General features: G+C 40.1%; 1 protein-coding gene across 3 annotated transcripts in view; it reads right to left on the minus strand.

Moving 5' to 3' along the window:
- LOC124797323 (phosphoenolpyruvate phosphomutase-like) overlaps nt 1-18,929 on the minus strand; it is a 51,207-nt gene that overhangs the window by 25,719 nt on the left and 6,559 nt on the right. For all 3 annotated transcript variants that reach the window (XM_047260779.1, XM_047260777.1, XM_047260778.1), the window contains exon 5: nt 6,879-6,979. In XM_047260779.1, the coding sequence (XP_047116735.1) occupies nt 6,879-6,979 (101 nt within the window). The remainder of the gene's footprint in view (nt 1-6,878; nt 6,980-18,929) is intronic.

Consider the following 18,929-nt stretch of genomic DNA (forward strand, 5'->3'; position numbering starts at 1 on the left):
GAGTGGCTAGCTTTCCATTTTTATTCTTGTGGTTGGCCAGCCACTGTAATCTGCTTTCATGTTTTACTCCCTTCTGTTTCTAGCATCTCTCTGTTGTTTTCTTGTCCTCTTTTGTTCCTTTTAGTATTCGTTGTCTTCCCTTCATTCTTGTGGCTTTTCCTTTCTTTCCGTTTTGTGTTATATGTTTCATCCATTTTATTCTCACCCTTGTGGCATTGTTTTATTAGGAACGAGGGACCAATGGCCCTGTAGTTTGGTTCCTTCTCCTGCCTTTAAACCAACCAACCAAGAATGGGAAAATAATTTTCTGGAGTTTTATAAACTGTGGTACTGAGCTAGGCACAAAATCAACAAATATGAGAATACGTTAAGAAAACTCTCTGCTGAAGAGAAGGGAACACAGCAGCTACTAGTAAATACCATTTTTCAAGAAAATACTTCCTGAAAAAATCCAATGTGGGAACAATACAGGTATGCCAAATAATGTATCTGTATACTCTAGAGAAATGTAATATAACAATGGTGGCATTTCTTATGAAGATGGTAGAGGGAAAAACATACACCAAATGAAGCAGAACAAAGTATTATGAATCACATTGCTATATTTCCTGCTTTCTGTAACCATTTTGCAGATCATACAGAGAAAAGAAATACTTAAACTCTTACTTCCCGACAACTAATATGTGTAGATTATATGACACTTATCGAAGAACAGCATTTATGTTATGTTTTGGAGGCCATTTACCCTACAATATTTGTCAAAAATTTTAGCTTGTCCCTCTGCTTCAGCTGAAAATAATTGCTAGTGAGGGAGCAAAAATTAAAGTAGAAGAAGAAACGAAAGTTCATCTAAATTTAGCAGACTCTAACTATGAGCAGAAGAGTTATTTAGGAATAAAGGAGACAACTCACTGAAAGGCAGAAGTGTTGCGTTGTTGACAGGTATACAAACAAAAGATACAGAACTTTGATTTGCTAGCTCTTGGAATGAAATTCCTTTCTCAAGCTTGTAGGAGAAATGTGCGCGCACGCGCGCGCGCGCGCGCACGCACACGCCCCCCCCTCCCCTCCCCCCCCTCCCTGCCCCACACACACACACACACACACACACCCTCCCTATCTCCCTACATAGTGCTCAGTCGACTGCCAGCTCTTTCTTTGGCCCTTACTACTGTGGTGAGGTGGAGGTGCATGTTCATTTCTCCTACAAGCTTGTGAAAGGAATTTCATTCAGAAAGCTAGTGAAGCAAACTTCTGTACCTTTTGTTTGCATTCCTGTTGACGACCCAGCACTTCTGCCTTTTGAAGAGTCACCTCCTTTATTCCATAATAATCCATTATTCTCAGCCAGAACTTTCTGTACATTATTATGAGCAGAAGAATGTCATCAAAGAGAGAAGTAGGGAAAATCAAAACTTTATTAATTTTATTTCCTTTGCTTCAGTTTGCAAATGTGTTTCCCAACACCATTTCATACAGAGGGATAGCTTTGTTTAAACTGTTGCTGTGGATACTCTATTTTTATGTAACCAACCAACAGAAATCCACAGAGTGGTATATGTGGGATGAAAGTACTGCTGACTGTGGAGGAAGTGAAACAGATTCTTAACACACAAACAAATGCTATCATTACTGGAAGAAGTAATTGAGGTTAACATGTGTAACAACTCCAGCAGTGACCAGAACAGGAATATCATTTTCTCTGTCATGTTTGTGAATGTATTTTGTGAGGAAAAATGCTGTAGTAGTAAGTTGGAGGGTATTAATCATAAGTTCCTTGAATATGATCACATATACATGGAGTCTGGCTGCATTCATGCAGCTATCAATAAAACTGCAAGAATTTATGCTTCTAGGAATCAAGATAATTTGATCAGATTAGTTCCTAGGAAACCCCAGATATAGCTGAACTTGAACAGTGCAATTTCAGTGAAGTTATTTGTTCAAATGGCTCTGAGCACTACGCGGCTTAACTTCTGAGGTCATCAGTCGCCTAGAACTTAGAACTAATTAAACCTAACTAACCTAAGGACATCACACACATCCATGCCCGAGCTAGGATTCAAACCTGCGACCGTAGTGGTCGCTCGGATCCAGACTGTAGTGCCTAGAACTGCACGGCCACTCCAGCCGGTCGAAGTTATTTGTCAGTGTATGGACAGCAAAATATATTGGGAGAGTCAGTCTCTTGGCTAAACATAAAATGCTTGCAGTACAGGAGTAATCCACCTGAGAACGTATACTACAGATCTGCCTTCAATCCACAAAAAGCAATCAAGGTATTAAATCTAACAAGAAAGGACAAATATCCAGTAAATCATGACATACAACCCATTCACTTATGTGTACGATTATTATCGAAAAAGGTCAGAGACCTTTAATTGTTAATGTATTTTACCACAGCCTTCACCAGGCCATCCAGGAGACAGTGTAGAGCACTTACCAGATGACATTGCAACGTAAAAATTACATTTTATTTGAGTTTTAAAGAGTTGTTTCATCTGTATTAACTTTGGACTGACACACACAGTGATGATTACATATTTGGAATACCTTCTACACAATAACATACAGCGTTATCTAATACTGCTTCTCTTTATACCAACATTTGGTGCTCAGAAATGCACTAATTTTAATCATACAAGTACCAGATTTTACTGTATTGCAAACAGGAAAAATAGGCATGTTTAACAATTAATAAATGTCATAAAAACAACCAATGTTTAAAAGTTACTGAAACTCATTCAACAGAAATCAAACTATGTCCGAAAAATTCTGACTGAGAGAAGCAAAATAAAATAATGAGAAGTCCAGGATGAAATAACAACAAAATAGAAAGGACAAATTGCTACTCATCACATTGTGGAAATGTTTAGTCACAGACAGGCACAGTATGAAAAAATGCTAGAAATATTTCAGTTTTTCACATTTTCCTTTTTCAGAAGTAAAAGAAAAAAAAGAAAACCCTCACTCACGTGGCTCCTGTCTGGTGACTCACTGCCTAATGTAAGCGTTCAGTAGCAATTTGTCCTTTCCATATTGTGAAAAGTGCTAGAGAACTTTCAGGTAGCACACATAATAGCATTTATAATCATATTTATTAATGCTACTTATTAAGCTGCACGATAAGGTATTAAAGCTATTAATGGAATTGGTATTTTTCTCCTTTTTTCTTGGATTAAGCCATGGACTTGTGTGTGAATAAATAGTGGTGACTGTATGCCTTGACAGGAGGCCATATTTAAAAAAGAAAATCATTGGTAACCATAGCCTACATACAAACACAAGTCATACTTCGAGTACAAAAAATAACCTTTGGGGCATGGAATTAATAATACATCATCAAAAATACTTAGACTGAGTTTTCTCTTTACACTGCATTACCTACACACATTTTGAGAAAACGAAATGCAACATTGAGGGAGTAGCACTCTGTGTTTAATACGATATGCAATGTGATTTACTCTCTTCTCCATATAGCTCTGTAGTGACAAGCACTCCCTCTCCCAATACACCAAGGGTCTTACTAAGGTCATCTCAGACCGAAATTACTCTCCCAACTCTGTACAGAAACAGATCTCCTTTGTCTTGTCTCTCCAGTCACCCACAGCCTCCCACATTCCCATTGTTTGATCTCAAAGAAGTACTCCCCTGCTGACTCAGTACCACACAGAACTGGAGCGACTGAATCATATTCTCCACCAGTGTGTTGGCTACCTCTCATTGTGTTTTGAGATGAGGAATATCCTTCCCAGTGGTATTCCACTGCCTACCGAACCTATATGGTGTCCTTGTCCATCTTTGTTCCACCCCTGCTGCCAACCCCTTGCCTCATAGGCCATATCCCTACAACATGCAATTGACCTAGATGCAAGACCTGCCCTGTACATACTCTATCCACCACCTATACCAGTCCACTCGCAGGCATCTCTTATCCCATCAAAGACAGTGCTACCTGTGCAAGCAGTCATGTAATCCACAAGCTATCTATGTGGGCATGGTAAGCTCTGCATGAACAGACACTGACAAACTGTAACCAAGACACATGAATCACCAGTTGCAGAACATGCTGCCCAGCACAATGTGTTTCACTTTGGTGATTGCTTCACAGTCTGTACCATCTGGATCCTTCCTACCATCACTAGCTTTGCCATATATCCTGCATTCCCATAACCCCACCTCCCCCTCCCACCCTAGCCACAACCTTTGCTAGTCCCTTTTCTTCACGTATCTATCCCCTTCCCTGCTTCCACTCAAGCACTATACAACCTTTTGTTCCACTAATGCACACAGTAATCTTCTACCCTGCCTCTACTTCACTCCTTCCCCAGCCCAACCTGAAACTGCCCAGCTGCACCTAGCACCCCTATACTGCCCCCACCATGTCCCAGCATGCTCCTACAAACAGAACTACATCTTCTCCCACCCACACTACACTATCTCTCCTCCTCACCACCTAAAAAGCTCAAATGTATAGCAATATTTTTGTTGTGCCTGTCCGCAACACAAGGTCTCCTCTATATGGTGAGTAGCAATCTACCATTTTCATAATGTTACCATTATTTCAACCTGGATTTTCCATTATTTAATTTTACCTATACATTGATTATTTATGTGAAAGGATGAAGTCCATTAAATATATACTACTTGTTCTATCAGTAGACAATACTTGATAGGATATTGCACTTAATCCTATGTCTCGTGTGTTCCAAATCACACTTGGACAATACAAAGTAAGTATATAAGCTCTACATCAGTGAAACAGCTACCATTCAGATTTATTTGGTCTCAGAAACCACACACAGCTCCCCATCAAATTCTCCTTGCTGGAACTGCTATATCGTTGGTGAGCACTTTGGCTCTCATAATCATGGCATAAATTTATGTAAAATTGGTGCTAGATTGTTCTGATGAAGCACAGTAAACCCATAAGGTTGTTGTATTTAATGTGCTTTATCTTCAGCTAAAGGTGACTTCAAGGGAGTTCCTTTGGAAGCACAACTTTGTTTATACTTCACCAGTGACTGTAGATTCAGATGTAATTCTTTTAAATTTAGTGTTACATTTGGTGTCTACATATAAAACAGTTTGATTCTCCTTTTATGAAAAGCATTATTTCAGTGCAACATATGCCTTTCACTGTGTTTTTTAATTTGCTATTTCATGGGTTCCATTGTTTTGAAGTCTACCTCTTCCATACTTAACAGCAGTAAACCTTTTGGAAACCTTAGCAACTTCCTGTTGCCATTATTCTGCAACATACATTATTCATTGACAGTGATGTTTAGTTGTTTCAAAGACCCTGAAACATGATGAGTCTAAAAGACTGTCCCATTGTGGCTGACTAATTCAGTGTCTGTATTGTCCATGACCCACAGCCCAGAACTTCACAAAATGTGCAAAAAGTGACAGAACTTCTGTTTTGCACATGCACCCTCCCCCCCCCCCCCCCCCCACTCCCTCCACTCCTCCCTGTGCCGGCTGTCCACCCCAACCCACAGTTGTCATCAAAATCTTCAGTGTGCAGTGTGCTTCACAGTTGATGGGGGGTGGCGAAAAGTAATGTTTTGAGAAACTTCAGTAAACAGTAAATTATTTCTAGGAAGCCCATTACAGCAGTACTCTCATCCCACAAGTACATTGTTACTATACCTTCTCTTACAACATGTATGAAAAAAATTTTAGGTCCATAGTTGCCATACATAATACACTTTCATCCAGGTGAGTGTTAGTGTGGGGGGAAAAATTTCAAGAGTCTGAAAACAATTGAAACAACGAGTGATCATTTTCTGCCTTCTCATCTGAATTGTTCTTAATCTATTTCACTTTTTCAGAGATGCAACCTGCCTCAATTATTACTGCCTATGAAGCTGATGGTTTCCCATGTTCGATATACTGTCATCATTTCATATTGTCCTTTACACTAAGAGTTTTGAATACTGTAGGCATGGGCAATGAAAAGTACAATAGTGTAATGTCAGAGGAGAAGTATAAGCTTCTTCCAGTGTTTCTATTTTGTTTCAAAACAAAATAATATTGCTTTCACAGAATTTTCTGTTTATTTCCGTACAACATTTGACTAACATTTACTGATGCTGAGCAGAAGTGATAACACTGAAATGTGTATATGATCCACTATATCTGAATATTTACTTTGCTTTTATGTCAAAACAGCCTTAGAATTTAGCTTTAGCACATGAATCAGTGTTAAGAAGCTATAAAAAAAGAGCAAGCAAATTAGTGTTACATGTAGAGTGGGAAATAGCTATTAGCAGAGGAACTGATGTCAGAGTTTATTGTCATTAAAACATATTCATACTCTTAAATACCCTCAAATGATTCAGCTTTTTGTGATTTTTCTCTGAATTAAACGTGAAAATATAACTTTCCAAAACACTTTCAGGCTCATAACCTGTAACAGCATCCATAGGTACCACTTTTGAATCATGACACACACACTGATAGTTGGAACTAGTGGAGAAAAATTGAACTTCACAGTTATCTTCTTTGGTCACCAAACTGTACAGTTTAAATCTGACTTAATATTTTTTTCTCTTGCTAGATCTCAGAATCTTATGGATTCACAAGTTACATTTCTTGTTCTCTGAACAGAAGACAGTCATATCCATTCAGTGCTGTTCACCTCTCCATATACCCTGAAACTGTACTCACCTTCATTGGCTTCTGAACATCTTAATTGATATATACACCACATGTGATTGCCAGTAGTTTGTGGGTGCAGAAGATAGTGACAATGCTCTTTCACCATATTCAGTGTACTATTGCTTTGTTCCATATGTCAGATACAGACTCTCTGTAAAATACTTACACAAAAATCATGATTTCAGAGAATGACTCCAAGTTGGTAATTAAAGTACCTTAATTTTCAAAGCAAATTCTTCCACATCTGCCAGTGGTTGTTGTCTTCCATCAAGTAATGAATTTGTTTTTGGAAAACATTTATCTTCGATGCAACAGCCTGCGAACACATTAAGTCAATAAAATTTAAAATTGTTGAAGGCTAGAATATACTGAAAAATGGGTAAGCTCTCTAGGACTGCAATTGTGATTTGGATATCTTTACTATAAATTTCATGTATTGTCAGGTATTTGCAGTCATATTTAATATTGCTGTGAAATGTCACTATAAAAGATTATGAATCTTCAATATGTTTTCATTAGAAAACACTCAAATTATCACTGAATTTATTCAATTAGGATAGGCTTACACTTTTTTGGTTAAAAAAGAATGAAAAACTTGGTTGACACCTCAACAAATTGTCTCTGATTTTATTATTAATTATGCATTTGCTAATTCTATTAGCAGACAACAATTGGTATAGGAATAAGTTAAATAGTAGATTGAGGCTTAGGGACATTGTGTCATTAATTTTTAAGTTACATCTCAATGAATTTAAATGAGTCTGTACAGTAGGAAAATATTTGTGGGCAGACTTTGCAATAGTAGAAAGTCACTGGTGAGATGATGATTTGTTTCTGCATAGAATGGACTTTAACTAAGATTTTTGCAGCAAGTTAAAGTTGTGTGCCAGTCTTGGAATCCAAAGTGGAAGCCCTGCCTTTTTTTGCACACTATTCTATCAGTTTCACAATCTGTGCTTCCATCACAGATTAAGTTAATTTAAACTGGCCATGTTTTTCTTCTTGAGGATCTTGCTACCTAATGAGGAAAGCAAGTGACAAGTTGAAACCAATAGTCAATCCATGGGGCATAAATGCGTGGATAGTGTAATTAGTGATACACTGCCTTCAGAAAGGATGGTTTCTGGCTTCAATTCCCAATATGACCACACAAGTTATTCGTTCAAGTTGGCTATCTATGATGTCACACACAATGTACAATGATGAGCCAAAACTTTATGGCTGTTGAGCTTTGCAAAACGGAATGCCACCTAGTCTCATTGTGCCCACATGATGTGGTAAGGGTGAGCTGAGCAGAAACAAATGGTGAATTATTCTAGCAGTAATACAGACCACAAATGCTGAAATCTACTTTCATAAGTAACTTCAATAAAAGGCAGAATATTATGTGCAGTTCTTGTGAATAAACAGCTCAGAAATGGTAAAGGGGTCAGCTATTTTTTTCCGTGGTTCTATCGTGAGCAACTATGAAAAATGATTGAAGGGTGGTGAAACCACATGCAGGTGACAAGGTGTTGGAAGTCCATGCCTCACTTTGTGAAGTAGGATAGGTGGTGATCTGACAATAGAGTACAGTGTTGGTGTAGTCACAAATGTTTCAGAGCACAGCATTCAACATACATAGGGCAGCAGATGAACCCTATGGGTTCCCAATGATGTACTCACTATTAATTGACTTGGACATGACATCACCAAGGTTGGCCTGTGTATCATTGGAAATGCGTCACTTGGTTGAATGAATCAAGTTACTTGTTAGAACTAGTCGGTGGTCATGTCCGGATATATAACCCAGTAAAATGGCTGCTTGAAATATGCATTGTGCCATGGGTGCAGGCCAGTGGTGTCAGTATTATGATATGGAGGACATTAGTCACATATTACGTGACACCATGACATCTGTGGACTACTACATGAACACATTATTTCAGACCACTTGCATCCCTTAACCCTTTCACTGCACCTGTATGTATACAGATGGCAATTTCTACACATCAGGTGCTGCATCCATATATATATGCTCACTTTTCAGTTTCATGCACCAAGTTTCTGATGCCACACACAGGTTTTGTATATGCTTCCGCAGCAATGCAGTGAAAGGGTTAAAGCTTGATGTCTTCACCGGTGGCAACGGCATCTCCCAGTGGGATAAATGACTGTGGCAGAAGACTAGAACATACTGCAGTGGTTTGAGGAGCAAGATAGTGAAGGCACATGGATGTCTTGGCTACCAAATTTGCCAGATCTGAACACAATGAAACTCAAGTGGGACTATATCTGGTGCCAATTCCACACCCTTAAAATTCTGGCCAATAATTTATGGTAATTGCATGACCTGCACACAGACATACATTGCCACACACCTCCAGAAACCTACCAAGGTATTTTTGAGCTCGTATCACACAGAATTGCTACTGTATTACATTTTGAAGCTGGATCAACCCACTGTTAATCATGTGGCCAAAGTATTTTGCCTTCTTGGCGTAGAATGTGTATATAACACAAAAATTTATTCCTTTTTTTGTGATCTCCACAAATTATGCATAGTGTCTCCAAACAATTGCAGACACTAATGGAACAACTGCAGATTCTGATTACTTACTTCATCATACAAATTCCCTTTTGTGGAACCTAAACAGTACAACACTACGATGTTTCAACAGTTTAATAGTGCTTTTGCCTGGCTGACACAGTATCACCAAGTCAAAGAGTGGTATTGTCTCCAAGGAGATAGTGATAAAAATGCATATGCTAATCTCGGGTTCAGATGAGAGTAAACTGGGCAAGATTCATGAACAAATAGCTGAAGTGATTGTGAAGATTTTGAAGTTCTTATGCTTATATGCCAGTACTTTTACTCATTAATGCTATTTGTCATTAATAAGAAGAGCAAATTTTTGATGATCCATGAAATTCACAATCACAGTATATCGAATGAAAAGATCTTTTTTTTCATGGAGGCTGTGCTTTACAATCTAGGACTGATAAAAGAGTTCTATATTTTGGTGCAAGGATACTTAATAGGCTGCCGGAACCATCAAGTGGGAAATTTGAAAACCCAAAAAATATTAAAAATTAATGTAAAAGTGGGTCTTATTAATACAGGAAGGAGTAAAGGTTGAGGCACTGAGAGGTAGATAAACATTTAAATATGACTGCAATGTTGTTCAGTTTTCACAGAGTGTCCTCCCTCAGAGCTAACTAATACAGGTCATATATGCAGACCTACATCAGTCCTATAGCTGTAGAAGACCCCAATGGAAAATGTACCCTCTAAAGCTCTCTACCCTATCCTATTGCGGTAACAGTATCTTGTAATTCATATTGTAACAGTCATATTGTATCTCAAAATTGCCCTCCTAAATGATTGCTCACTGCCATACTGTTGCCAACAGCTGAATTTACAGCCCAGTGCAGAACGTGTTGCTGAGCACAATGTGCTGTGCTTCTGTGGCTACTTCTTTATCTTAGTCATCTGAACCCCCTCCTGCCTTCCATCCCAAATGCCATCTCTCTGAATTACATAAATGTGAAATCTCCTTACAACACATTCTTTGATTCCTCAGTTCTCCCAGTTTCTTTCTATTAGCCCCTCCAAGTCTACTCCTCCATTACATGTACCACCTATCAAAATAAGTGACAATACTATTCTAAATTGCAGTACAGTTAGCACCTTTCCCAGGAAGGAGAGAGAGAGATAGCTTGGGCAAGGTTAAAAACAAAGGGCAGGTTACTCAGACCAGAGGATGAAAGGACCCATACATAGTGAGGACAAGAGTAGACAAAGAACTAATTGTTCATAAGTATCACTATTCCTTTTTGTGTTTCTATCAACTTTAGAGTGCATGTATTGTTATTTGGCCCCCAGCTGCGCAGAAGGCAGGGTAGGGGCGAGAACAACAGCAGTGGTTGTGGCTTCCCTGCAGATGTGACTGCATGGTGAGAGAGGTGTAGTTATATAGCACAGCTGAACCTTTACACAAACAAAAAAATGGTTCAAATGGCTCTAAGCACTATGGGACTTAAAATCTGAGGTCATCAGTCCCCTAGACTTAGAACTACTTAAACCTAACTAACCTAGGGACATCACACACATCCATGCCCAAGGCAGGATTTGAACCTGCAACCGTAGCAGCAGCGCAGTTCCAGACTGAAGTGCCTAGAACCGTTCAGCCACAGCGGCCGGCTTACACAAACACCCATCACATGCTACATCTAGTGAGTTTGCAATCATATAAAAAGTTTATGCCAGTATGGCCAATAATTTGACAAGTCAACCATTCATTATGAAAAACAAAAGTACCTACAGGATTATGCTAAAATTCCAACAGTGGGAGAAATTTATTTTCTCTCTCTCTCTCTCTCTCTCTCTCTCTCATGCCATATTAATTATAAACTTATTTTCCAAAAACACAGTGGAGCTTACACAATGTCACCTTACTACCATGCCAATGCAGCTTCAATTGCTACAGAACCCTGAAACAGTGTACTATTAATCAAACAGTTGGGGGCAAGTAACATCAATAGCTTATGAAAAGGCTCATGCTCAGTATGAAAATAAAAGTATGATTCCTTCACTTATATCGCTACAGATCTATACTAATTCTCATTTCACAAGCTACTGATGGCTCTTAAAATATATACAGTATTTCATTGAAAAAATCTGTAATCACTCTTTTATCACAGTAAGAAAGAAAACTTTGCATTTTAGCTATATAGCAAAATACTCTCCACTTTGCATGCTTTGCCCAAGATTCAATTAATGCTGTTAAACCTTTTATGAGATATGAGGAGTATCATGAATAATTCATTTGCACTCCATTACTTGCACATGATCAGAAGTGAGTGCACTACATACAATCCATTTTCTTGAGATTGGTGAAAGATATAGATCTTGTATCAAGTTGAAAGAAAACCACCGTGACGCAGATGAAGCAGCATGGCGGGATCTCATCAGGTCCTGGAGCAGTGTGTCTGGCTGCAGACAAAGCTGATTCCAGTTCCCACATGGAGAATGGATCCTATGGAACACCTGAAAAGCAGGAACTTGCCTGGATGATGAAGTGACAATAAAGAAGTGTTCAGCTAAAACTTGAGCCATGTCTTCTGGTGTGTCCACCAAGACCCCATTACTTGACAATTCCATAAAAGGATGTGTAATGCCTTTGATAGAAATCCATTGGATTGAGTCCAAATTTGTGCAGTGGAAGTGGATTGATTAATGGAAGTTGTGAATCCTTCCAGGAAGCCATCTTCATTCTTTTATTGCTCAACTCATATGTGCTCTTGCAGATCTGAAGGCATAAAGGTTTTCTGTAGTTGAACAGTGTTTAAAGTTCCACAGATCTGTTCATCTGGCCCCAATTGCCAATCAACAGTCATCATTCCACCAAGGTACAGGCCATCATCTGAGATGGTTACTGGATCAAGGGATGGACTCTGTGATAGCCTGTAGAATCTCACAAGCAATATGGACCACAGTCTCCTGTGCACAATCCTTTTGTTCAAAGATAACCTGTTGACTGTACTGCAATCAATTTGCCCTTTGTATCATCCACCTGTGTGGTCTCCTGTCAGCCACTGTCCTAGTCAGCAGATGGATCCACACTGGGAATTGGTTGCTAGAATGTAAATCTGTAGCCACTTCCTACTGAACTGAGTCTGCAATAGCTGGGGAACAAAAACGAAGGTCAGTGACTGAGAAAGACCCTGTAGCTGTAGAAAATTGTGTCATCAGCAGGCAGATATTCTCAGAATGGATGAGTCGCTCAATCATCCGACCCCTGGAGCAAGTGGTAGCCGAGCCCCACAGCACATTGTGTGCACTGAAGTCCCCCACAAGGAGTAATGGGCATGGGAGAGACTGGAAGAGTTCTGCCAGTGCATCTGCATCCAAAGCACCATTAGGTGGAAGGTACAAAGAACATACTTTGATATTAAAGGGTGCAAGAACTTCCATAGCAATTGCTTCCATGGTCATGGTAAGAGGGACAGGAGTGGAGTGGCATCAGTCATCAGTGAAAACAGCCACTCCACCTTTAGCCCTGTCTCCATAGTATCATCTTTCCTGCGTGGGTGGTAATCCTGTAATGCAAGTATTTCAGTGACTTTAAGATGCGTTCCTTCTAAGCAGATGCAGAATGGTTTCTCCTGGACCAGGAGCTGTAATTCTTCCAAATGTGAGCGATATCCATTTAAATTCGATTGCAACATAGACTTCCCTGTGGAAGCCATTGTTTAGTGAAGGTTGTTCTTGTCTTTCTCCCTCGGAGAGGTCAGATGGAACGTTAGCCAGTTCCCAGCTCTCTGGTTCCTCTGATTGGAAGTCCATATCCTCAAGGACATAATACCCATCAAGGAGGGAGCGAGATCACTGATCTGAAAGTTTAACCACCAATTTTTGGACTTGTAACTATTTTTCCAAGGACTTTTTTCTTTGCTTAAGGGAGGAGGTGGTTGCTTGGGTTGTGGGGACAGTTTAGTTGGCTTCTGATGGTGTGTAGTGGTAAGCCCATTGTTGACAGCTTCTGAACGGCTTCAGTTTCAAGTGGAGTATTTCTCCCACAGGTACACTGACAGGTGCATGTACTCGTACTTGATTCTGTGGTCTGAGTTTGTATGAAGGCATTACACTTAGCAACTGACATATTAAGGGTTGATGCAAAAGAAGTAGTAAAAACTTGAGGTTGCATAACTTTGAAAGCTTTTTTAACCTCATCATGGGGTATGTGCCTCTTGTCTTTCAATTCCTGACTTTTCCTTTCCTCATTGTAAACCTCACACTTTCTGCTCCACGCTGGGTGATCCGGAGGAAGTGTAAAATAATTGTCTGATTTGTGAGCTGAGCCTCCACAATTGCCATATGCAGCCCTCCCATTACATCCCATTGTGGTACGGCCAAATCTTTTGACATTTGTAGCATCACACTGAGTTAGGAACAAATTGGTGAACCTTAAGATGTATGTAGTCTGCAAGGATATGTTCAGGTAATTCTGGAGTACTGAACATTAGAATAAATGTTGTCAATTTTTTTCAGTTTGCCATTGACTCTCTTCATATAGTTCTGCTGTTCAGTGATGCCCATATTTTTGCATTCTTCATGTAACTCCCTGGGGTCCACCTCCATTATATCAGAGCATGTAACACGCCCTTACTAAAATTAAGGGTGTTATACAACTCAGTCTCAACTAGGTAGTCACCCAAAGCCTTACATCCCATGAGCTTAGATATTTGGTTTGAATTACCAGTTTCAACTAGAAGTGTTCCATTATAAAGTCATGTGACACTTTTTAGACACCTATCAATACCTTCCAACATCTTGTGAATATAGAAAGGGGAGACCTTCTCATAGGTTCCCCCTGTTCGTTTGATTACAATGATGGTGTTATGGCCCACTATGCCTTGGTACTATGATTCTGAGACTTATTTTCAGGAGGTCTGAACTCTTAATACCCCACAGCTTGGAAGGAGGCAATATTAATTCCATTCTGGAAACCAGACAAGGACCTTAGTGTCCCTTTAGCATTACTAACATTACTGGAGTGTAGCCCTTCCCAGTTGTATGGGTAAAACTCTTCAACGTATGATCAACTGCTGACTCATCTGGCTGCTTGAATCCTGAGGTCACCTGAGCCGTTTGCAGCGTGGTTTCAAGTGCTACCATTCCACCCTTGACAACTTAATTCTACTGGAGATGGTGATACAAGAATTCTTGTTATGCTGAAGCCATTTGGTTTGTGTGTTTTATGACCCTGTTGAAAAAGCATATCACGTTGGCAATGCCTTATCTGACTGCTATGAATGGGGTCCCCCAAGGCAATGTGCTCGATGTCACATTGTTGTCATCACTATCAATGGCATTTCCTGCACAGTCAGGAGCCCTTCAAATGCTCTTTGTTTGTGGATGACTTTGCAATCTTCTTCTCTTCCTCTGATCTTAACAATGACAACGACAATGGGCAGTTGCATCTGACCATTAGGAGGCTGGAAACCTGGTCCAGGGCAACTGGTTTTCAGTTCTTATCAGAGAAGACTACATGTCTCGATTTTAGCTGTGCTTGCTGAAGTTTTAACCAACCAGAGCTCACAATGGGGGACAGTATTTTACATTTGCAAGAAACTATGTGCTTTTTGGTTTTATTATTTGACTTGAAATTAACTTGGCTCCCACACCTGGGACATTGACGAACAAAGGGCTTCCAGTCATTGAATATTTTGAAATGCTTTAGTGGAGAAACATGGGGAGCAGACAGGTCCCGCCTCCTGCAGTTTTATAGGGAATTTGTTCACTCACGTTTAGATTGTGGCAGCATGGCCTATGGTCAGCCCGTACACCGTATGTCAAGATGTTAGATGCTGTCTGCCATGAAGGCATTCGGATATCGACTGTAGCCCAGTTCCAATTCTTTGTGCAGAGGCTGGTGAACCACCACTCTGGATTCGGCAACATCCTTTTGGCTCAACTGGCACTGAAAATGTCAGCATCATCTTAGTCATTGGCATTTAGTTCAGTGGTCCAACCCACCTTTGAACAGCCCCATGTGACCAAGCCATTTGGGTATGTGCTACAGACTATCTCAAGGATCTGGATCTATCAGGCATCAAAATGCACAGTGAGGGATGGAATGCATTGCCGCCTTGGTGTCTTCAGAGGCCCAAAGTGATTTTAAACTTATGTTCCAGATTATGTAAACATTTTTCTTGTCCGTTTTAAGTATGCACCATAATTTTATCATTGTTTATACAGATGGATCCCAGCAAGAGACTGCCCTTGGTTGTTCTGCTGTTTTCCCTGATAGAGTTTTTAAAGTGCATCTTCCAGAACAATTTACAAATTATGATGTGGAATTATATGGCATTGTAATGGCACTGGAGAGTGTTCACAGACATCACTTTACAAGGTTTCTTGTCTGTTCTGACTCGCTTAGTGCACTGCAAGCACTTCACCAAATGTATCCAGTAGACCAGCTGATTCAGCTCACCCATGACTCCTTACAGCAGCTCCAACACAATGGCAAGGAGGTGATCTATTGCTGGGCACCTGGCCACATTGGGATATAGGGAAACGAAATGGACAACAAAGCCGCCAAGGAGGCATGTTGGGATGGTGCTTTCCATTAATGATACATCCGACTGCACACCATCATATCATTTTCTGACAGATGCATCATGCGTCATTGGGAGACTGAATGGTTGCAGGTGACAGAAAACAAACTGCGGTCACTCAAATTGACTACAAAGGCATGACAGACTTCATGTCAGCCTCACTGCTGAAAGGAGGTTCTGCTTACCAGACTGTACATCAGACATAGCCCATTAACACATGGCTTTCTCCTCTGGCAGGAAGACCCACCATTCTGTGAAGTTTGTGATGTGCCACTTTCAGTTCAGCATATTTTGGCAACGTGTGTTCTGTATACTGATATTAGGGCACCCCTCAGACTCGATGGAGATCTGCCCACTATCCTCGCACATACTGATTCCAGTGTTACAACGGTGATGAAATTTTGTGAACTGTCAAGCCTCATCCCTAGATTGGAGGGGAAGGGAGGCAGACTTGAATACATTATAAACTCTTCCACCTGTGGGGACAGCGTTTGTCCCCATCCATGAGATTAGCATGCTGACTTTTCATCAGGGCGCTGATGACCACGATGTCGAGTGCTCCTCACCTCAAATCATCGTCATCTATTTTTCATTGCAAAGAATTCGTATTTTGTGCAGACCTTTCCTAATATCAAAATAACTGTGACCATTAATGAAATGAGAGGCAGTTGATCATGAAACTGACGAATGAGGCTATGAGATGCACAAGAATCAATTTTTTTACCAAATGATTTCTTAAGAATAATTGGAGAAAGGTTGCACTGCAGCTGGCCATGTGCACATCGCTATTTTTGCAATGTAGCCTATGTGGGCAGAGAACAAATTGTCCATAGAGGACAAAGCACTTGGCTACTGGCTCAGTAGCCAACAGGCAACTGAAGTGGTTACTTCCTAAAGGGCTGAACTTGCCCAGCACTAAGAATGAGACTACATTTCCGCACATGGGCCAAGTTTACCTTGCGTGACCTCTGCTAAGTATTTGACCTCCTGAAGGGAAGTAATAGACAACACTTTTGCCCTTTAATCAGTATGCATGTGTTGTATATCCAACAAAAGGATCGTCTTAGTGTAAATACCCTTCACTACAGTCTGAAAGTATGAATATTATACGCTTCCTCCTGCATAGTCAAATGGAGCAAATTGGTCGGTTCTTTTTGCATTTGATGTGGTCTGCAGTGGGCTTGACGGGACTTATGGAGGCACCAATAGTTTATGGGCTGTTCTTCAGAACCCCCCCCCCCCCCCACCCCTCCCCCCCCAAAAAAAGGTTTTTTTTACTGTATTTTCGCCATTACCAGCAGACCAAACCCCCCCCCCCCCCCCCCCCCCACCCCTTCTCAAGGATCCAAGACAGCTATGCACAGCAAATGGCAGTAATTTTTACAATGTATTCCTAAGATCTTGTTCTTGAACAACCTTGAAAATTTTCCTCGTATCATTATTCCTTTACAAGATACAGAGATTCAAAATTACCTTACTGGTACATGTAAAATACACAAATAAAATCTAGTGTGCTCTTTTATCATCTGGGAATCCCATGTTGCAGTAATGAAGCATATACAAAATTTTTTGCACAAATAATTCAGTCTGAGATGTAAAATTAGTTCTGCTTTATTTCATTTTCACATAAGTAAACTATCTCAATTTTGCTGACCAAAATACTTTCTTCCATGAGAGTTACATGCCCTGCTGCAGCAGGAAAAAGAATGCAACCAGTGGAAAATTGCTCCTGTCAGAACAGAGCACAAAAAATGCAAATATGTTCCAGTTTATTTAAAAGATGCTGACTGAAAAGTGGAGTACCATTAGTCTCATTCTTCATTCCTAAGCACCTTCAACATTTTCCCAAAAATTGTGGCATAGTAACATGTTTGCAGTTTTTTATGCTAAGAGAGAAGGAGACAGTGGCAGTGACAAAGAGACAGAAAAATAATAAATACTGGAAGATAGTAGACAGTAGTTGTGTTGTAGAAGGAGTGAAGAAGACAGTAGTAGTGTGAGAAAGAAAGAGGGACACAGTTGCTGTGGAACATAGTTGGGGAAAGGGGGGGGGGGGGAATAAAGAGGAAGTGAAAGTGGATTAGAGCCAGAATAAACGACAATGAGGACATGTGAGATAGTGACAATGAGAAGAGATAGCAGCAGTAGGAAGGATGGAAGGAATGAGATATTAGCAGAAAGAGAGAGCAACAGGGAAACGGTGACAATGAGAAGAGACTGTAGGACAGAATGAAGGGGACTGTAGTTGTGACACAGGAGACAATGTCAGGGTCACACAAAGAGAGAATAACAATGAGTTGGGCTTGAATGAAAGAGTGAGAAAAGACAACTGGGAGTAGATTGGTATGAGCAATGGACTTGGGGGTGTGTGAGAGTTACAGTTAGGGGCACTTGTGGGAGTTTTAGGTGAGTTGCATGTTTAAAAAAAATGCAAGTATGTTCACATGTGAAAATTTTTGGCAAATTCTTTATAGGTGCTGAGGAAGGTAGAAAGAGGCAGCTGGTACCCTACTTTTCAGTCATTGTCTTTTAAATAAACAGGAACATATTGGCATTTTTTGTGCTCTGATAGCTTTTTTCCACTGGAGAAAAGCTATCCACAATAATGGAGGAGGGATTGTCCATGACCGATCAAACCAGGTTATTGTAACATTTATGCTACAAATTATATTTCTGTGGTTATAGAAATTAAGGAATAAATTTACCCATTGCTTTTGTAATCAAATCTATTGCCTAGGAATACTGTGTTAGTCAGTGACTTTAATGTATAAATTTAAAGTTTATAATGCAACAGTAATCCTTTGCAGAACTTTCATAGCTTTTATGAACACTGTTCTGCAAAAGATAAGGACAAGATAGGTAAATTAATGTAATGTGTTAACTTCTTGGTGGCAATGAATGGAAGAGTGGAAGCATGTTGCTATAGATCTCCCAGTCATGCACATAAAGTTGAATGTTACATAGTGTGAGATCAGGGTAATTGTATGCCACAGATGGGGCTGGCCCCGCAACAGGAGGCAGTTGAAGGAACAGGAAGAGACAGTGAGTGGCAATTAGCAAGCAGTTGCAGTGCAGAGATGATGCAGAGACAACATTTGGTTGACTTCACACAGGGAAGAATTATGGAAACTGGAAGGTGGACAAAGTGTGAAAATCATAGTCCA

This window comes from Schistocerca piceifrons, chromosome 1 (genome assembly GCF_021461385.2).
Source record: "Schistocerca piceifrons isolate TAMUIC-IGC-003096 chromosome 1, iqSchPice1.1, whole genome shotgun sequence".
Taxonomy (NCBI): domain Eukaryota; kingdom Metazoa; phylum Arthropoda; class Insecta; order Orthoptera; family Acrididae; genus Schistocerca; species Schistocerca piceifrons.